At 41.7% G+C, this 16,617-nt stretch overlaps 1 protein-coding gene across 1 annotated transcript in view; it reads left to right on the forward strand.

Moving 5' to 3' along the window:
• LOC150084029 (nose resistant to fluoxetine protein 6-like) overlaps positions 1-16,617 on the forward strand; it is a 61,993-nt gene that overhangs the window by 10,173 nt on the left and 35,203 nt on the right. Inside the window, exons 2-4 of the mRNA XM_090375765.1 lie at positions 7,519-7,736; positions 14,805-14,919; positions 15,250-15,343. Of these exons, the coding sequence (XP_090231891.1) occupies positions 7,519-7,736; positions 14,805-14,919; positions 15,250-15,343 (427 nt within the window). The remainder of the gene's footprint in view (positions 1-7,518; positions 7,737-14,804; positions 14,920-15,249; positions 15,344-16,617) is intronic.

Consider the following 16,617-nt stretch of genomic DNA (forward strand, 5'->3'; position numbering starts at 1 on the left):
AATGCTAGGAGTTTAGTAAATAAATTTGATGAGCTTGAAGTGCTAGTCAAGACATCAAAGGCAGATATTTTTGGGATATCAGAGACATGGTGTCACACGAATATAAGTAGTGCACAATTGGAATTTGGGGAGTACAATGTGTACAGATAGGATAGAGTGGAAGGGAGGAGTGGTTATGCTTTTAGTGAAGAAACACATAAAATCCAAGGAAGTGCATCCAGTTGACACAGGGGGGACAGTGCAATGTTGAGTCAGTTTGGTGTGATATAAGCACTGGGAAAGGGAAAATGAGAATAGGAGTGTGCTATAGGCCTAATGAATCTAATGAGTATAATGAGCAATTTTGCACAGAAATAGAGGGGGGCCAATAAACCAGAATGCCTTATAATGTGGGATTTTTACTTTCGAGATATCGACTGGAATTTGTGGTTTGGTCACTCACACACTAGCAAGGCTTTTGTGGATTTATTGGATGATTGTTTTCAACAGCAGCATGTTCGGGAGGCAACTAGAGGGAGTAATACTCTTGATCTGATTAACAGCAGTGATTATTAATGCATTAAGAATTTGCAGAAAAAGGAACCACTAGGTGGCAGTGATCACAGTGTGCTGAAGTGGGATTTACTTAAAGACGTAAGCACCATCAAGGCTAAAGGGAAGGGCTTTTGCTTTCGTCAAGGTGACTACAGGGGTTTCAGACAGTTATTAAATTCTGTGCAATGGGATCAACTGATGGTGTTACCAATGTTGAATTCTAAATTGGAGTTTCATTCCAACTAGGAAATACTGTTCAAGGTTTAGGCCTAAATGGATGTCGGATGAACTAATGAGGCTCGTGGCAGAGACGAAAAATGTATGGGATGCATATAAATTATCAGGTGACACAAGACGCCTGTGGCAGATATAAACTAGTTTGTAATCAAGTCACAAAGCAGGTTAGGCAGGTGAAGGCAGATTACGAGAAATCTTTGGCAAAGGATGCAAAGAAAAATAGCAAAGAGTTCTTGGCTTATGTAAACTCTAAAAGGAAAAGGTGAATCAGATTGGACCACTTGATCCTACTCAAGTAGCTGATAAACTCAGTGAGTATTTTGCATCTACATTCACACGAGGGGAGTGCCAGAAGTTTATGAAACCCTAACAGAGACCTAAGTGATTTTGTAATAACTGAGAGCAAAGTGGAGGAGAAACTGTTGAAATTAAACATAAAAAAGGCACCTGGGGTGGATGGGAACTATCCAGTTATATTAAAGGAGGCAGAAAATGAAGTAAACAAACCCTTAGCCATAATTATGAGAGCATCCTTGGACTTAGGGAGGTCCTCATGGACTGGAGGTGTGCAAATGTATCGCAAAGGGGGTTCAAAAGGTGACACAGGTAACTACAGACATGTTAGTTTAACTTGTTTTCCGTGGAAAATATTGGAATCTCTGGTTAAAGAAGCTTTGCAGGGTCATCTAGACAAGACTGCAGTAATAGTTAAGACACAGCATGGGTTTGTTAAAGGGCGGTCTTCTCTGACCAATTTGATTGGATACTATGATGTGGTCACAAAGGAACTCAATGCAAAAAATAATTTTGATATCATATACTGTACTTGGATTTCAGAAAAGCTTTTGATACTTTTGGACATGGAAGAAAGCTGCGATGGATAAAGGGATGGCTGAGTGTGAGACGACAGAGAGTGGTAATCAATGGACACTGCTCTTCGTGGACAAATGCTATTAGTGGAGTTCCCCCTGGTTCGGTGTTGGGTCCATTGTTGTTTTGTACATTTATCAGTGATATTGATGAAGGTATATCCGGTTTAATGTCCAAGTTTGCAGATGATACAAAGGTTGGCAGGGTTATTAATGACAGTAAAGACAGTATGCTAATTCAACTGGAACTAGATAATGGTCAAATTGGCTGAGAAGTGGCAACTGAAGTTTAAAATTGAGAAATGCAAAGTACTGCATATGGGTAGCAATAACCGAAGAGAAACGTACCAACTGGGTGGTACTACACTCAGGGAAGTGGAAAGTGAAAAAGACCTGGGGGTAATTGTTCAGTGAAAAATGAAGTTCGCTGAGCAGCGCAGACGGGCTGCCAGGACAGGTCATGGAGGCCTGTCAATGATATATAAGAATTTTTCTAGCAGGGATAGGGCGCTGATTATCCCGTTATACAAGGCAATGGTCAGGCCACACTTAGAATACTGTGTACAGGTCTGGAGGCCTCATTTTAGTAAGGATGTAGAGTTGCTAGAACGAGTACAAAGAAGGGCAACAAGATTGGTGAGGGGAACAAAGGGGTAGTCATATCAAGAAAGGCTTAATTTGCAAATTGCAGCCCCTGGAGAGTTGGCACCTACGAGGTGATCTGATTGAGGTGTATAAGGCCTTTAATGGGTTGTACAAGCTGTATGGTGATGGGCGTCTTCCTCTTGCTCAGATTAAGAACTTGAGTGGGCACAGATTGAAATTTAGGAAAACCAGTTGGAGAATTGATGTTCGGAAATTTGCCTTTAGCCAGCGGGTGGTTAGTTGCTGGAACAAACTTTCATCTGTCGTTGTGGAAGCTAATAGCCTAAATAAATTTAAGATTGAGTTGGACCGACGTTTGGAACGAATGGAGGGGTGAAATGGGAGGTTTTTTTTTTTTTTTTTTTGCTGATGCTGCATAAGCTTGCTTTAGCCTCTACTAATGCTAATGCCAAGGGAGGAGGGAAATGCATAGTTTCTCTTATTAATTTTTTTATTATTATTTTTTAAATTTTCTTCTTATTATTATTAATTTGTTTTTATTCTTATTGTTTTATTCTATGTATTTTTTGTTATTATTATATTATTTTATTTATTATTATTATATTTGGCTGGTGGAGCATAAGCCATAGGCTTCCTTGCACTATGTGGTCATTACTAATACTAAAATAGTAATATTAATTCTTGGAAGGAGAGGAGGTTCTCAGAGTTCTGGATGAGTTGCTCCAGTTGGTCAGTTGTAAAGCTAGAGATAGTTGCCTTTAGTTGTTCCCGTTGTTCTTCAAATAGATCACATTCGAGAAGGATGTGGAACCACTTTTCTTTGTTGCCACACTTGCAAAGATCTGTGTTGATCAATCCCGGTTGGTGAAGTTTTTCGTTAAGGGAACCGTGGTCGGTGACACTGAATGTAGTTTCCAGACTCAATGAAAACCATGAGATGGTGGTTTTAGATGTTGCAAAGGTTACGATCGGGAAGAATTGTTTAGTTACTGCTCCAGTGGTAGAGGCGTCCCATCTGGTCTGCCCCAGATTGATAAGTTCATTGTAACATCTAGTCTTTTCTCGCTTGAAGTCTGTATCGAGACTCAGCTCTGTCAAGTATGGAGGTCGGGATCCTTTTCTTCAGTCGAAAGCAAGGGTTTCGGAAGGTCACAGCCAAATACAGCGGGATTGTCCCCGGACGACTTGAATGGCCGCCGTGGACTCACTGAGGCAGGACCGATGGGTGGCAAGGGTCATACTTCTTTGTATTGATTGGAGTTTCTCTCGCCTTTTTTCATTAGCTACTCGTTGAAACCAGGCCCTGGTAGCATAAGTTACAATCGGCAAGAATACAGCTTCATAGCATAAGAGGAGTGTCCTGCGAGACAGTCCCCACTCACATCTGGAAATTCTAACTATGGATGCGGTGAATTTCTTGACTTTTGCACTCAAGTGCTGTTGGTTGGGAAGAAATGACAATTTCTGGTCTATAACTACTCCTAGGACTTTAGTTTGCACGACAAGTGGTAACTGAGTGCCATCGATCCTGACTCGAGGGGGCCTTCTGATATCAATCTTCTTTTTTAAAAATGATCATATTAGATTTTGCTGGATTAATATGGAATTCATGCAGTCCCGCCCATGAAGATAGATGGCTGAGGACACGATGAGCTTTCATCTCAATTACTGAGCGAGACCGACCTGAAACAGTGAGGATGAGGTCATCTGCGAAGGCTATTATTTTAGTGTTGTCAAATGCATTGTTGAGCCAGCTTTGTAGGACCATGTTTCAAATTAGGGGGCCCACACCCAAACTCTGGGGACATCCCCTGTGAACAGGCCTGGATACTTGTTGATGCTTGGATTTGACAATAATGGTGCGTTCAGTAAACAAATTTCTAACAAGCTTGTATAGATTGGTGGGGAAATCTGCTTGACGGAGGCATTGAAGGGCACTCTCCCACCACACGCTGTCGAAGGCGCCCTCAAAGTCGACGAACATGGCCAGCTCATATTTATAGTTGGAAGTCTTCAGATGAAGGACTAGGTCAGAAACGACCTAATCACTGGATCGACCCGGAGTGAAGCCATATTGTGAAGGAGATATCAAGTCTTTTAACATTATGAGATTTGTAACCCTGTAGGACATCAGTGTCTGAAGGATTTTCCCAAGGTTGGCCAGCAGCGCAATGAAACTGAAGGACCTGGGTTCAGTCAGCAGTTTGTTAGGCTGGCGATGAGACGAAGAAGGGCCATCTTCCAAGCCTTAGGGAACTGAGAGGAGGAGAGCGATTATTAAACAGAAGTAGCAGGTCAGGTTTTTAAATTAAAGAATCGTTGGATGAAGACATATTCAATACAGTCAATTCCAGGACAGTTTTTTATTATTAATATTTTTGAGCACTGTCTCTAATTCAACCATCTTAATGGGTCAGCATTGTCTGGTGGGTTGTATGCAACGTTCTGTCCCCTAATGGTCTTATGTTCTAGCAGGTCTTCTGAGGGGTTGTCATGGGGAAGAGTTTGTCCAGAATTGTATTAATTGAATCAGCCCGACCGGTGGTTTCAGAAGCATCCGTTTAGCTGTAGCGATCTTGTAGAGGACACCCGAGGGGTTAGAATTGGCCGATTCATTAACAAAAGAGATCGAAATTTCTTTATTTCACTTAGCTATTGCCATGGTGTACTGATTTTTTGTTCTTAAATTTTCTCTGTGGAGTCTTTCAACCTCTGGTGCCGGCCAGTCCTTGTGGGTTTGATATAATTTTCTAGCTCGGTGTACTTCTTTTCTAGTGCAAGACAACTCCGTTGTCCCCCAAGGGTAGGGGCTAGGGTGTCTTCGTTTTGCTGGTGGAACAGTAAGCGGCTTTCGTGAGAGAATTTTGGATTATTTCGATCATGTCTTCCGGGGTTGCTAACTCAAAGTAGGAGTGATCTGTTTTCGGGATGTAGCGCCTGATGCCTGATTACTTCGTCAAAGGCTTTCCAGTCGATTCTTTTAGTTGAGAATTGTACAAAATAAGTCGGTCTAGCACTTGGGGCAGCAGGAGGGGTGTTGAGAGGGGGAGAGGGGTTAAAGAGAATTAACCTATGGTCACTCAGTGTCCAGTCTGGAATTGTTGTCCAGTCACTGATCTGCATTCGTAGATTATTAGTTGAAGTCGTGATACCAATGTTGATTTGTAGTTGAGCTACAATATATGATTAGCTGATTAGGCTGGTTATGAAGTGCTAAGTTTCTGGTTAGTATCAGATGCTCGAGCAGCAGGCCGTGGCGATCAACAGCTGGGCAGTGCCAGAAAGTGGATTTAGAATTAACATCTGCTGTAATGATTGTAAATCATTAGAAAATCGAGTGCATACTACGAGTTGAGTGAGTCAGCAAAGTCTCTGGGGGGGGCAGTATAATGAGATTAGGTAAAGAGAAGAAGAAGAGGATCGGAGTTGGATACATGTGGCAAACTGTATGCAGAGACCGTGAATGACCAATATGGCCAGTTCATCGTTCAGCACCACAATACAGGTTTTTGGATCCACCTTGACAGGTTCTATCACTCTGCTATGTATTGAGTACCCCATAATTTTGTGGCCTTCGCCCGTGGGGATTCTGGAAGCATAAGGTTCTTGGTTGGAGATGATGTCAACAGATTAATCCTCGGCAGCCCTTCTAATCTCGTCTGCTACGGCTCGTGAATGCTGACAGTTGATCTGCATGATTTTCAGTTTATTGACTTCTGAGCAGGATTGGTGAGTGTTGGTTAGCGACTGGAGCAGGATTCAAGGTATTCTGGGGAGTTAACATGTGGGGATCAGCCATCAGCGGTCCTTGTTCTTACCAGTTAGCACACGTTGGTATTCAGGGCAAGCTACATCCCTGACTGAGTGGTTATGTTCTCTGCGTCGTCGCTTGCAATTGGTGTAGCTAGGAGGTTCATTCTTGTTTGGACCCTCACGTTTACGTGACCACTTCTTGCACAGTGTCCACAGGTGGGAGAGGTATGAGTACAGTGGATTGAGTTGTGTCCATTCCCCAAGCAGAGAAAGCATCTGGTAACCACTGTAAATGGTCAAAATTTGTGTGAGCTATACCCTATAAAAATTAAACCCTATGAAAACCTGACATTTATAAAAAGCCGGTTGAGAGTATTCCGCGAAGATTAAAGACGGTCATAAAAGAAAAGGTTCCAGCACAAAATATTAAATGACACAATAAAAGTTCTGTTTTGTCTAAAGGCAGGTGTCCGGATATAAATGGTAGGGCAGTGTATTTCTTTATGTAAAAAATTGAGAATTGGATTCATGCACAGTGGCCTCTATTTATCGCTGAAATATAAAACCTCCAATAAAAACAACAGCAAATGGGTTCGGGGGTCTAATATTTTGACGGGTAAATGTATTAACCTCCCTGACATATTAACAGGGAATGAAACAATTTCAATTAGTTGCATGTGAAAATTATATTGCTGAAAATGGTAATTTAAAATTAAATACAGCCCTGTTCCTGTTTCTTTGGGGTGTAGTGTAGGTATTGTGTATGGACGGCGGAATATAATATTATTGTCAGGTTTTAAAAAAATGTTTGCTCCCTATTTTCTGTAGTGTTCACACCATTTATTACCTATTTTAAGAATTTTAGCGGTTGACGCGAGGCACAATGCCCCAATGGGCTCAGAATCACCAACACTGGACACTGGAGGATTGGAAAAGCAAATTGGAAAATGTCTAATCTGCCATTTCCCGGTTCCAGCTGTTTCGAAATGATGCAGGGACTAGAATATGGCGAAAGTAGCACGGGTCCCTGAGCCATCCCACCAGGAGTCAACAATGCACGGCTTCCGGTGGAGCTGTAAGTGTGGACAGTGGTTTCGTAGTACACATTGGTGTTATTAATACAAATTGAGCAACATTTGGATGCTACAGGTTAGCTGGAAATTGTTCCCGAATGGGCACATCCCTTGATGTTTGCAATATTCGCGAATGGATACTTTCACTAGGATGATGCCTTTTCTCACAAGGTCAGTATTCGACCTACTTAACGCTTTGAACACCTGTTTCAGTCAATGTCACGATGGATCCAGGCTGTTTTGAGGGCCAAATTGGGTTCTACTCAACATGAGGACCTCTTAATAAAGTAACACTCATTGTATACATAGTTTTTATTACTGATACAGGATCATAACTTGGATTTCGCGATAAGTGGTATTCTTAATGATTGTTCATTGAGTATACATGTATGCCATAGTTTTTCAATGAATCACTAATGCGAAAATATAAGGTGTTTCTTTTACAGTGCTTGATTCTTCAGGAAAGATTCCAAGTGGAATACTCTCTGGAGACATCACCGAATTTGGATCGTATGACGAGTGTGTCAGCATCAGGGTTCCAAAGCGAAATGGAGAAGAAGACTTCCGTGGTCAATACTGTGCCGTGGTTATTAACTTCCCACTTCGGCCTTTTACCCCCAATATCAGTGTTGGCCCACTCATTGCCATCCACCCCAACGAACCGGTAAGTTCTCACAGCTGTATAGAAATTGGTTGAACGTACAAACATACAATTTATGGATTGAATGGATTGCACATGGGAAAATAAATTTACTCTTGGGTGGCCCTAATGTGACAGTTTTTTTTTTTCTTTTCTTTTAATCTTTGCAATGAATAAAAGATAATTTCAAAAGTATTTCAAATTATTTCCATTTTTTATTTAAAATAATTTCTGTTTATGGAGAAAACGGTCGAGGTATTATTGCATATTGATATAAACAATTAAAACGTCGGAGAAGAACCTCAGTGGAAGATGAAGAAATCCCAGGTCGTCCAGCGACTGCTATACGAGAGGAGTGTTGAAAAATTGAGGCATTTATCTTGGAAGGTCGTAGTATTAGCTTAAAAGGACTAGCTGCAGAGCTCCAAATTAGGGAAGGGTCTGTTGAGAAGATCATCCATCAAAAGTTGCATACGAGTAAAGTGTCTGCCAGATGGGTTCGGATTTCTCATCCTTACCAGAAGAAGGAAAGACACAATGTGCAGATGAGCTGTAGTCGATGTGCCAGGAAATTCAAGAGGAGTTATTTTCATGGCTATTCACCACGGATGAAAGTTGGATCCAAAAATGGAAGCATGCAGAGTAACCACCATTGAGAAAAGGCAAAGTGCAACCAAGGTGATGACAGTTTTTTGGGATCGCCATGATGTGTTGCTAACACGTTACCTTCAAAAGAGCTGTACTCTGATGGAAAAGTATTATTCCAACCTCCTCATAAAGCGACGTGCTTTGTTAAAGAAAAAGTGTTTAAAAAAATGTTGAAAAAGTGTAATGCACAGAGGTTGCTTCCACTTTCTTTCACAACCATTTCTGGGCGAATACAAACAAATCTTTTTTTTTTTTTTTTCAACTCCCTCACCTCGTAATTAAACATAAGTTACCCTACCAAATGGGCCTCCGTAGCCGAGTGGTCAGCAGCGGGAATCCAGTAGCACACGTTCTTTGAGCTAGGCCGTGGTTCAAGTCCCTGACTGAACGCTAAATTATCGCTAAATACGGTCGATCTGCTGACCAGCGTGGCAGATTATGGTCCATTTCCCTCAACATGAATTGTTGAGGAGGCTTCCATCTTGCAGTGGGTTGATAATGGCTGCAGTTTATCTTTCTTTTTTTTTTACCCTACCAAAATATTCCGACACACCACCCATTGCAGTGAATAATGCAGAAGAGATGTATGCAAAGCAGAACGCCGACCGGGCTAGCCAGGTGGGTAAAGTGCCTGCCTGGCAACCCAAAGGTGTAAAGTGCATTGTGTCAAACGGCACCAGGGGTTTCTCCCATCTCCACGTTGCTTTCATTGTTGGCGTACCAGTTCACTGGGAAGGCCAGAAATTTAAAAGCGTATGGATATTGTACAATTTTAAAGGGGACGATAGAGAGGCGATCCCAAGGCAGAACATTGGGGCATGCCCGTGCTCCACCAGGAGAAAAATAGGGGGTGGCGAGGAGAGGAGGGGACAAGAGCACTGTCGTCTGCAATCATGACGATCTCTAAGAGCAACTGGGGACTCTCCAACAAAACACTCTCTCTATTATGAAGCCGTTTTCATCCCAATTGTGACCTATGCAGCAGGAGTGTGGTTTCACCGGGTTCAACGAGTACACATGAAAATCAAGGTCAACTCCATTCAACATGCTATCTTCCTGGCCACGCACAGATTATGCCGAACAGTGTCTATAGCTACCATCCAGGTGATAGCTGGAACTCTGCCGCTTGATCTATTTGTAATCTTCAGAGGGCTTAACTTCAGAATTTAAAAGAAAATACCAACGAAGATACAGGGCCTAGAACAAAATCTCAATGCTGATCCCAAAGCAGAAAGAGCTCGCTGTTATAACGAACTCGTCAACATTTGGCAGTCTAGATGGAACACCTCACACACAGGCTCTGTTACCAGAAAATTCCTCCCTGATGTCACTTTCACAACCCTGAAAACGGTAAAGACCTGGCTTTCCCTCACCTTGGAATCCTCCTACTTGGTTACCGGACACGGGTCCCTCAATGAAAAGTTACATCTACTGGGTTTGCTACCAACAGATTTGCTACGGCAGGTCAGAGAATTGGAAACATCTTCTTTTCGAATGCAGGTTGTACGATGACTTGAGAAGGACCCTGCTGGAGGCTCTGCCAGGTATCTCAGAACAGCAACCAGAGCTTATACTCCAAACACCTGATAATCTAAAGGCATTCCAAGTCTTTGAGCGCAGGAAGCAGAGCTACATCGTTGTTACTGCACCTAACAATACCTCTTCAGTGACTTAAGGGTTCTTTATTCGCATGCTACAATTTTCTTCTCCTTTTTTTTTTTTCCACGTACTGCATGGAGTTCCCACTCTAGTGCAGCCAGTTTACTTATTTATTTATTTATTATATTTTTTCTTTTCTTTTCTTTATCTTTATTAAATTATTATTTTTCTTATTTATTTAATATGTTCTTCACGTGCTCTGTCCTGAGTTCCCACTCTAGCACAGCCAATTTATTTACTTATTTTATACCTATTTTTTTCCCATGCGCTCTGCCTTGAGTTCCAACTCTTGGTGCAGCCAATTTATTTCATTGTTTTTCTTATTATTTCTTTATTTTGTATTATTATTATTTTTTATCATTATTATTTAATATATTTTTTTGATTATTATTTAATATATATTATTTTTTTTGGCTCTTCTTTCTTTATCTCCTCCCTCTGGAATGGGCCCCCCCAGAGGAATCTGTCCTACCTTCTGGCAACACTAGGTGAGTCAGCGTCTCGCTTGAGACAGTACGTGTTTTGCTGGGACTGGCGCACCTTCCCGTGGTGTGGACGAGTAACCAGAATCATCTGTCCAAGTGACTGATGCTTCTGGGTAGCCAAGCGGCCAGAATAGAACAACAGAACACACAGAATACACACAAACGTACGTCACACACATATCTGGCCCATTTGTAGTGATACTGTTCTTCACAGAGACACGAGGCGGAGTTGAACAAACGTTCTAGGTGCCGCCCTTACCTATACACATGTCCACATGTCCATGTCGTCTCCCCCCCTTGGTTACTTCTACTGGCAATCGGGACCCATGGGGCCTTGTTTATCACCTTACGAGGAACAAATCGTATTCCCCTACTGTTTATTTGTCGGCCCACAAAGCGCACCGAAACTCACCTGGAAGGACACCATCAACACTATCTTGGACAATCTGCTTCCTTCTGATAGCCCAGAGGATGACTTGACTACTCATCAACAAATAAGACAACTCAATAACACCTACAGTACTACTTCTCAATCTCAGCCATTTACGCAGCTGGAGGTGGACACAGCTGTCCTAAAAATTAACAACTCTGGTTGTCCGGGCCTCGACCTTCATGAGGGCATCTTTATCAAACAATTCCACAAGCTACGTCCAACGGTTCTTCCGACTGTATTCAACAGATGTCTGAATGAAAGCACATTCCCTGTTATCTGGAAGACAGCTCTTCTTAAACTAATTCCTAAACCTTCAAACACCCAAAGTGGCAAGTCCTTCCGTCCTATTGCTCTGTTATCGCATTTGGCCAAAACACTTGAAAGGCTGATTGCTATAAGACTCACTTCACTGTTCACGAACACCTCTCTTGTATCAGACGATCAATATGGTTTCCGAACCGGACGAGGAACTGAAGAAGCAGTCGTTGAATTCCTTTCTGGAGTTAACTCTGCAAATTCTAAATACGTTCTTGCTATTTTTGTTGATTTTTCTGCGGCGTTTGATCTGTTATGGTGGTCTAGTTTGTTTGCTCGCTTACGTGCTGCCGATTGTCCTCTTCCTCTCTATAACCTTTTAAGAAGTTATTTTGAAAAGCGTACAGTTTCTGTTATTTCTGGATCTAACTCCGTCTTTTGATCACTAGGGGTTGCCCCCAGGGCTATGTTCTTGGACCACTCCTCTGGAACATCGTTCTTGATGAATGACTCCTTAAAACTATTCCTTCTACTTCCAAATTGGCTTATGCAGACGATCTCACCCTGCTGATTCAGGGCAATTCCCTGTGCCTCTCTTGAAAGTACTGCCAACTTAGTCATGTCAGATCTCTCTCAATGGTCCACCACAAATAAGTTATCTATATCCTCATCGAAAACTAAAATGATGCTGGTTAAGGATTCGCTTAATATTTCACGGCCACCTGTTGTAAAACTTCAAAACAAATCACTGTCCATGGTTTCTTCTCTAAAATTTCTTGGTCTGATCATTGATAGTAAACTTACGTTTACTAAACACTTGGAAGATCTCTTAGAGAAAGTCAAAAAATTTACCTTCTCACTTCTGCATCTCTCTAAACAATCTTGGGATCTTAATTCTCGTTCTCTACGGTTATATTTCAAAGCTGTGTTTCTACCAATTTGTTCCTATGGTGCGGCCGCCTGGTTCTGGCATGATAAGAAGGTTTCAATACAGACTAAACTTCACAGCATTCAACGTAAAATGCTTTCAGCAATGTGCAGGGCCTGTGGGACTGTGTCTACTCCTGCTTTGCAGGTCCTTAACGGCTATCTGCCCCTCGATCTCTTTCTTATGTACAGAGGCCTGTGCTTCTACATTAGGCACGCTGTCCCTGTCACCCTTCTTGGCATTACCATCGATGTCACTGTGGATCCCAAGGCAGAGAAAAGACGCTGTTGGAATATTTTGATGCAGAGCTGGCAAGATAGATGATTCGCTGCCTCTAAGGGTCTTGTTACTTTAAAGTTCATCCCTAACGTCACCTTTGCCACGTTAGAGTCCACTCAGAAATGGTTTCATCCTGGTCTGTACACTCTCTACTTACTCTCTGGTCATGGCTCCCTTAATGCCAAACTTGCAACTTTCAACCTTGCTGAATCACCTCTCTGTTCTTGTGGTGACCGAGAAGACTGGGAACATATTTTATACCACTGCCATCAATACCCAGATCTTCGACAGAACCTTCTTCTCTCCACCAGCATCACTGTCCCCGGGAATGAGCCGGACTTCCTGAACACCACAGAAAACTTCCAGTCCCTGCAAGAATTTGCTCGTCATGCTTTTGATCGCCTGCGTTGGTTCCCTGGGTTTGGGCTGCCCGATGGACAGGATTTTATTATCTAGTTTTTATTATTTTCTTACATTTATATATATTTTATTATTCTTATTATTTATTTTTTTAAAATTTATTATTTATTTATTTATTTTTTTCTTTTTTGCTCTGATATTAGGGCAGTAGGAGCTGGTAAAGCAGAGCGCTCGGACGGCGGTCGCGATACATGCGTAGTTGTGGCCCGCCTCCCCGTGGTATAGACGGACACTGGGCAGGCTTTCCAGGTGATCGCCTGCCTGAAAAATGATCAAACGGCCAGAGAAACAACTAAACAACAACACAACAACACATATACACTGCACGAACATAATATTACACACATTTCTGGCCTTTTACAGTGCTTTCTGTAATCACCACAGTGTACAAAGACGCAGTTGAACTCTCGCTCAGGTGCCGTCCTACATAAGATACTATACATGTCTACATGTCGTCTGCCCCCGGCAGGGAAGGGAATGAAAGTGTGTTGGGCTAGAACCCATCACAGGTCGCCAATAGGGCATGTGGCAGCAATTGCTGCTGTTCAGTTCGTTTGTGATGTTTGGGTTTCCAGTCCACTTGGTTGGCTTATGTTTCGTTATCTCAAAGGTTATTTCATTCAGTTTCAAGTCTGCTTATCTCAGTTCTAGATATGAGCCCGATTCGAACCCTGTGTGCAATCGGAGGGTTGAAGTTTGCACTCCGTCCAACATCATTTGGGGATATCCTCCTTTCACTCTTGTTCCAGTGGGTATGTTTTCTCATCAATTTGGGTTTTCTCCTGTTCCTTTCAGTTTTGGTCAGGTAAAGTAAATGTCCTGGTTTGTCGGTGGAAGGCAAGTTCAATTCTTCTTCAACTGTAGGCATTTTGCACATATCGGCTGAATGGTGTGTGGTCATCTTCTGTGTCCAGGAGATAATGTTCTTGGTTCTTTGTTGGTTGTGGCAGCAGAGCTGCGTCTTAGTCTAGTCGTGGGAAGTCAAAGGATGAAGTCCGCCTAGCATCCAAGTTATAAGGTGTTCATTATCTTGTTTTAATTAATCTGGTCTGTGAATAGCAAGTAGTGTTCTTCTTCTGGAGAACAAGTCTTCGTCGTGGGTTCGAATCCCGCCTCGGGCTTGGATCACAGTAAAATGCAAAAACTTTGGGAGATGTATTATGGCCACAGAAGCCAATGCGCCAACAACTAACAAAAAAAAAGCAAAGCGGGAATGGGTTTAGAAGTCTGCAAACAATGCAACGTGGAGGACTTCTACGATGTTTCAAAGAGGTTTAATTATCCGATGACATTTCAACAATTTGTGACCTTGTGCACACCTTTGGACCTCGCAAAGTTAATCAAAGCAGACGTGCTGGAAAGATCAAAGAATGAATAGGATAGAAGTGCGGGAAGAATGGCCAGGTGGGGGGAAAAAGAGCGAATATGAAATCCGACCACCCTCCTCTGTAAGCAGAAGAAAAACAGATTTCTAAAAACAAAAGGAAAGACAAGAGATTTTTCAGGAAAAAAAGTTTATGCTGCGCTGAAATTAAAGTTCTCTGACAACATAAACATTTCATTTTACCACAAGACGGTATCACAGTGCATATAAATATCATCCTTTCCCACATCGGGTTCAAGGTTTCGCAAAATTCTCTTGTCCCGTTCTCTTAGTTTTCGGGGTTTACCATGCCGTTTTTTGGCAGATTCAGTCCCATTTCTCTATGGAGGGGTGTCCGGATATTAATGGTAGGGCAGTTTATGTTTATTATGTTGTTTTATCCTTGTTTACTGTGTTGTGTTATCCTTCACGGCTTCAGCTGTTGTGTATGCCGTGTGCCTTAGATATACAATAAAGAGTTCTTCTTCTACTTTTCAACACCTTTTTGAAATTTGGTCTATCAGTTATAATAGAATGACTGCGTGGTGTTGCTATTGCTGTGCTTTTGTCAATTTTGTAAATTTTAGCAACACCTTATATTTTCTTCATTTTCTATTTGCAGGTGCTGGAATTGATGAAAGGTTTGACGAATTTGTTGTATGGGCGTAAATATCAAACGGGATTTTGTCTCCCTTCTGCCTGTTCACCGATGGATGTTCAGAAGATAGGAAACAGAGGTAAGCCATTTCTCTTTAATGAATCCAATCCTGAAGAATTGCTGACACGTACAGGTTTAGTTTACAGGAAACTAAAAGTCTGAGAGATAAGCAAGAATTTCATTTGGATGTTGCTATGGATTGAAAGTACCTTTGGAGAGAAATGGATCGTTTACCTTTCAGGCACTGGTTTTAACCTCGTTAAGCCAAATAGGAAAATCATCATTCCTCATATCCTCAATTGCCTTAATGTAACTTTTAAAAACACAATTGATTTATACAGTGAATTTATAGATTGACGTTGATATTCCTCTACTGTTATTCTTAAATAGAATTTTCATTTCTCAACAGCCATCAAGCTCGTCAATGAATCCTTGAGTGCATCGGTACCACACTGTCTCGTAGATGAACCAGTCAAAGTAGAAGTTGTACATATCGTCTTCCTGTAAGTGAAGCTCACTCTCTGATAACAGTTTCTGATATACATTATATTGCCAAAAGTATCTGGACCCCACTCGGATTTGGGACATAAGACCTACATCTACCACTCAACTATCGGAAAGAGGAAACGATAAAGAAATAAGCAGATCAATGAAATCGAAAAGATGATTGATTGACATTACACCGTAATGCGCCGTATATAATATGTCTCGGCGCTTCAGTAGCCAGGTGGCAAGGAGCAGCAGTGCGTAGCACACGCTTCTTGATTAGACCCGGGTTCGAGCCTGTAACCACCAAATACGGAGGATGCGGAAAGGTCAGGGAATGACCACCGAATATCCCCGAGTAATATGGCCTTAGTTGCTAATGCTCCTAAAAACCAAATAACTAACAACTAACAACATATAATATGTCTCTAAACTGCGTGGATTCTGTGATCGATATGCAGTTCCTGGAAGAAAAACCGGAGTTTCCGGGAGGAAAAACCATTTTCCCGGTCGGAAACCGATTAACCCTGCCACGTTGTGAAACACACCAAAAAAAAAAAAAGAAAAAAACTCAACGGAATCGAACTCTTCCACACAATGTCAGCAGGATTGCAATTCTTCCAACAGTGCTACACACGGGGTACAGAAGATGATTGAAAGTACTGACTTAAGTGAATTAGTTTGAAGACATGAGTGTGCAAAAGCAACATGAATCTATCCAAAGTAAGGAGAATAAGACTCCACTTAACATATGGATTTAAATGGTGTACTGGAGGAGAAACTGAGGGCCCAAAATACCAGCTCTGTGTTATCAATGTCTTGGAGGATGCCAACACCATCTTCCCAACACCGATTGTAAAATAAGCGAGTTCCAATCCCATCAATGACGATAATTTTCTGTTATCAACTATTGATTTGGATTCTACCGACAAGGGTATAAAGTATAATCAAGCTAGGCTAATTCGTTAATTGTATCAATGAAAAGTTATTTGAAAGTGCAGGTGCTCGGTTACTTTTGGCAATATAATGTACATATTATCCTCAAAAAGCATTTGGGCGCCATTCACATGGAACAAAGTAATTTCATTATAAAATAAGTAATAACGTTTAACGCCATTACTCTCGGATATAATCGCTTTGATAGGAATCGAAGTAAGGTCTTCCAATTTGAGTCCCAATTCAAATTTGTCCACACGTGCTCTCTTATGTTGGGATCATGACTCTGAGACAGCCAGGCTAACTGAGAACTTTCATATCCTCAAGTCCTGTAGTCTGAATTTTCTTGATGGAG

This window comes from Mastigoproctus giganteus, chromosome 6 (genome assembly GCF_048544385.1).
Source record: "Mastigoproctus giganteus isolate SK-2022 chromosome 6, ASM4854438v1, whole genome shotgun sequence".
In the NCBI taxonomy this organism is placed as follows: Eukaryota; Metazoa; Arthropoda; class Arachnida; order Uropygi; family Thelyphonidae; genus Mastigoproctus; species Mastigoproctus giganteus.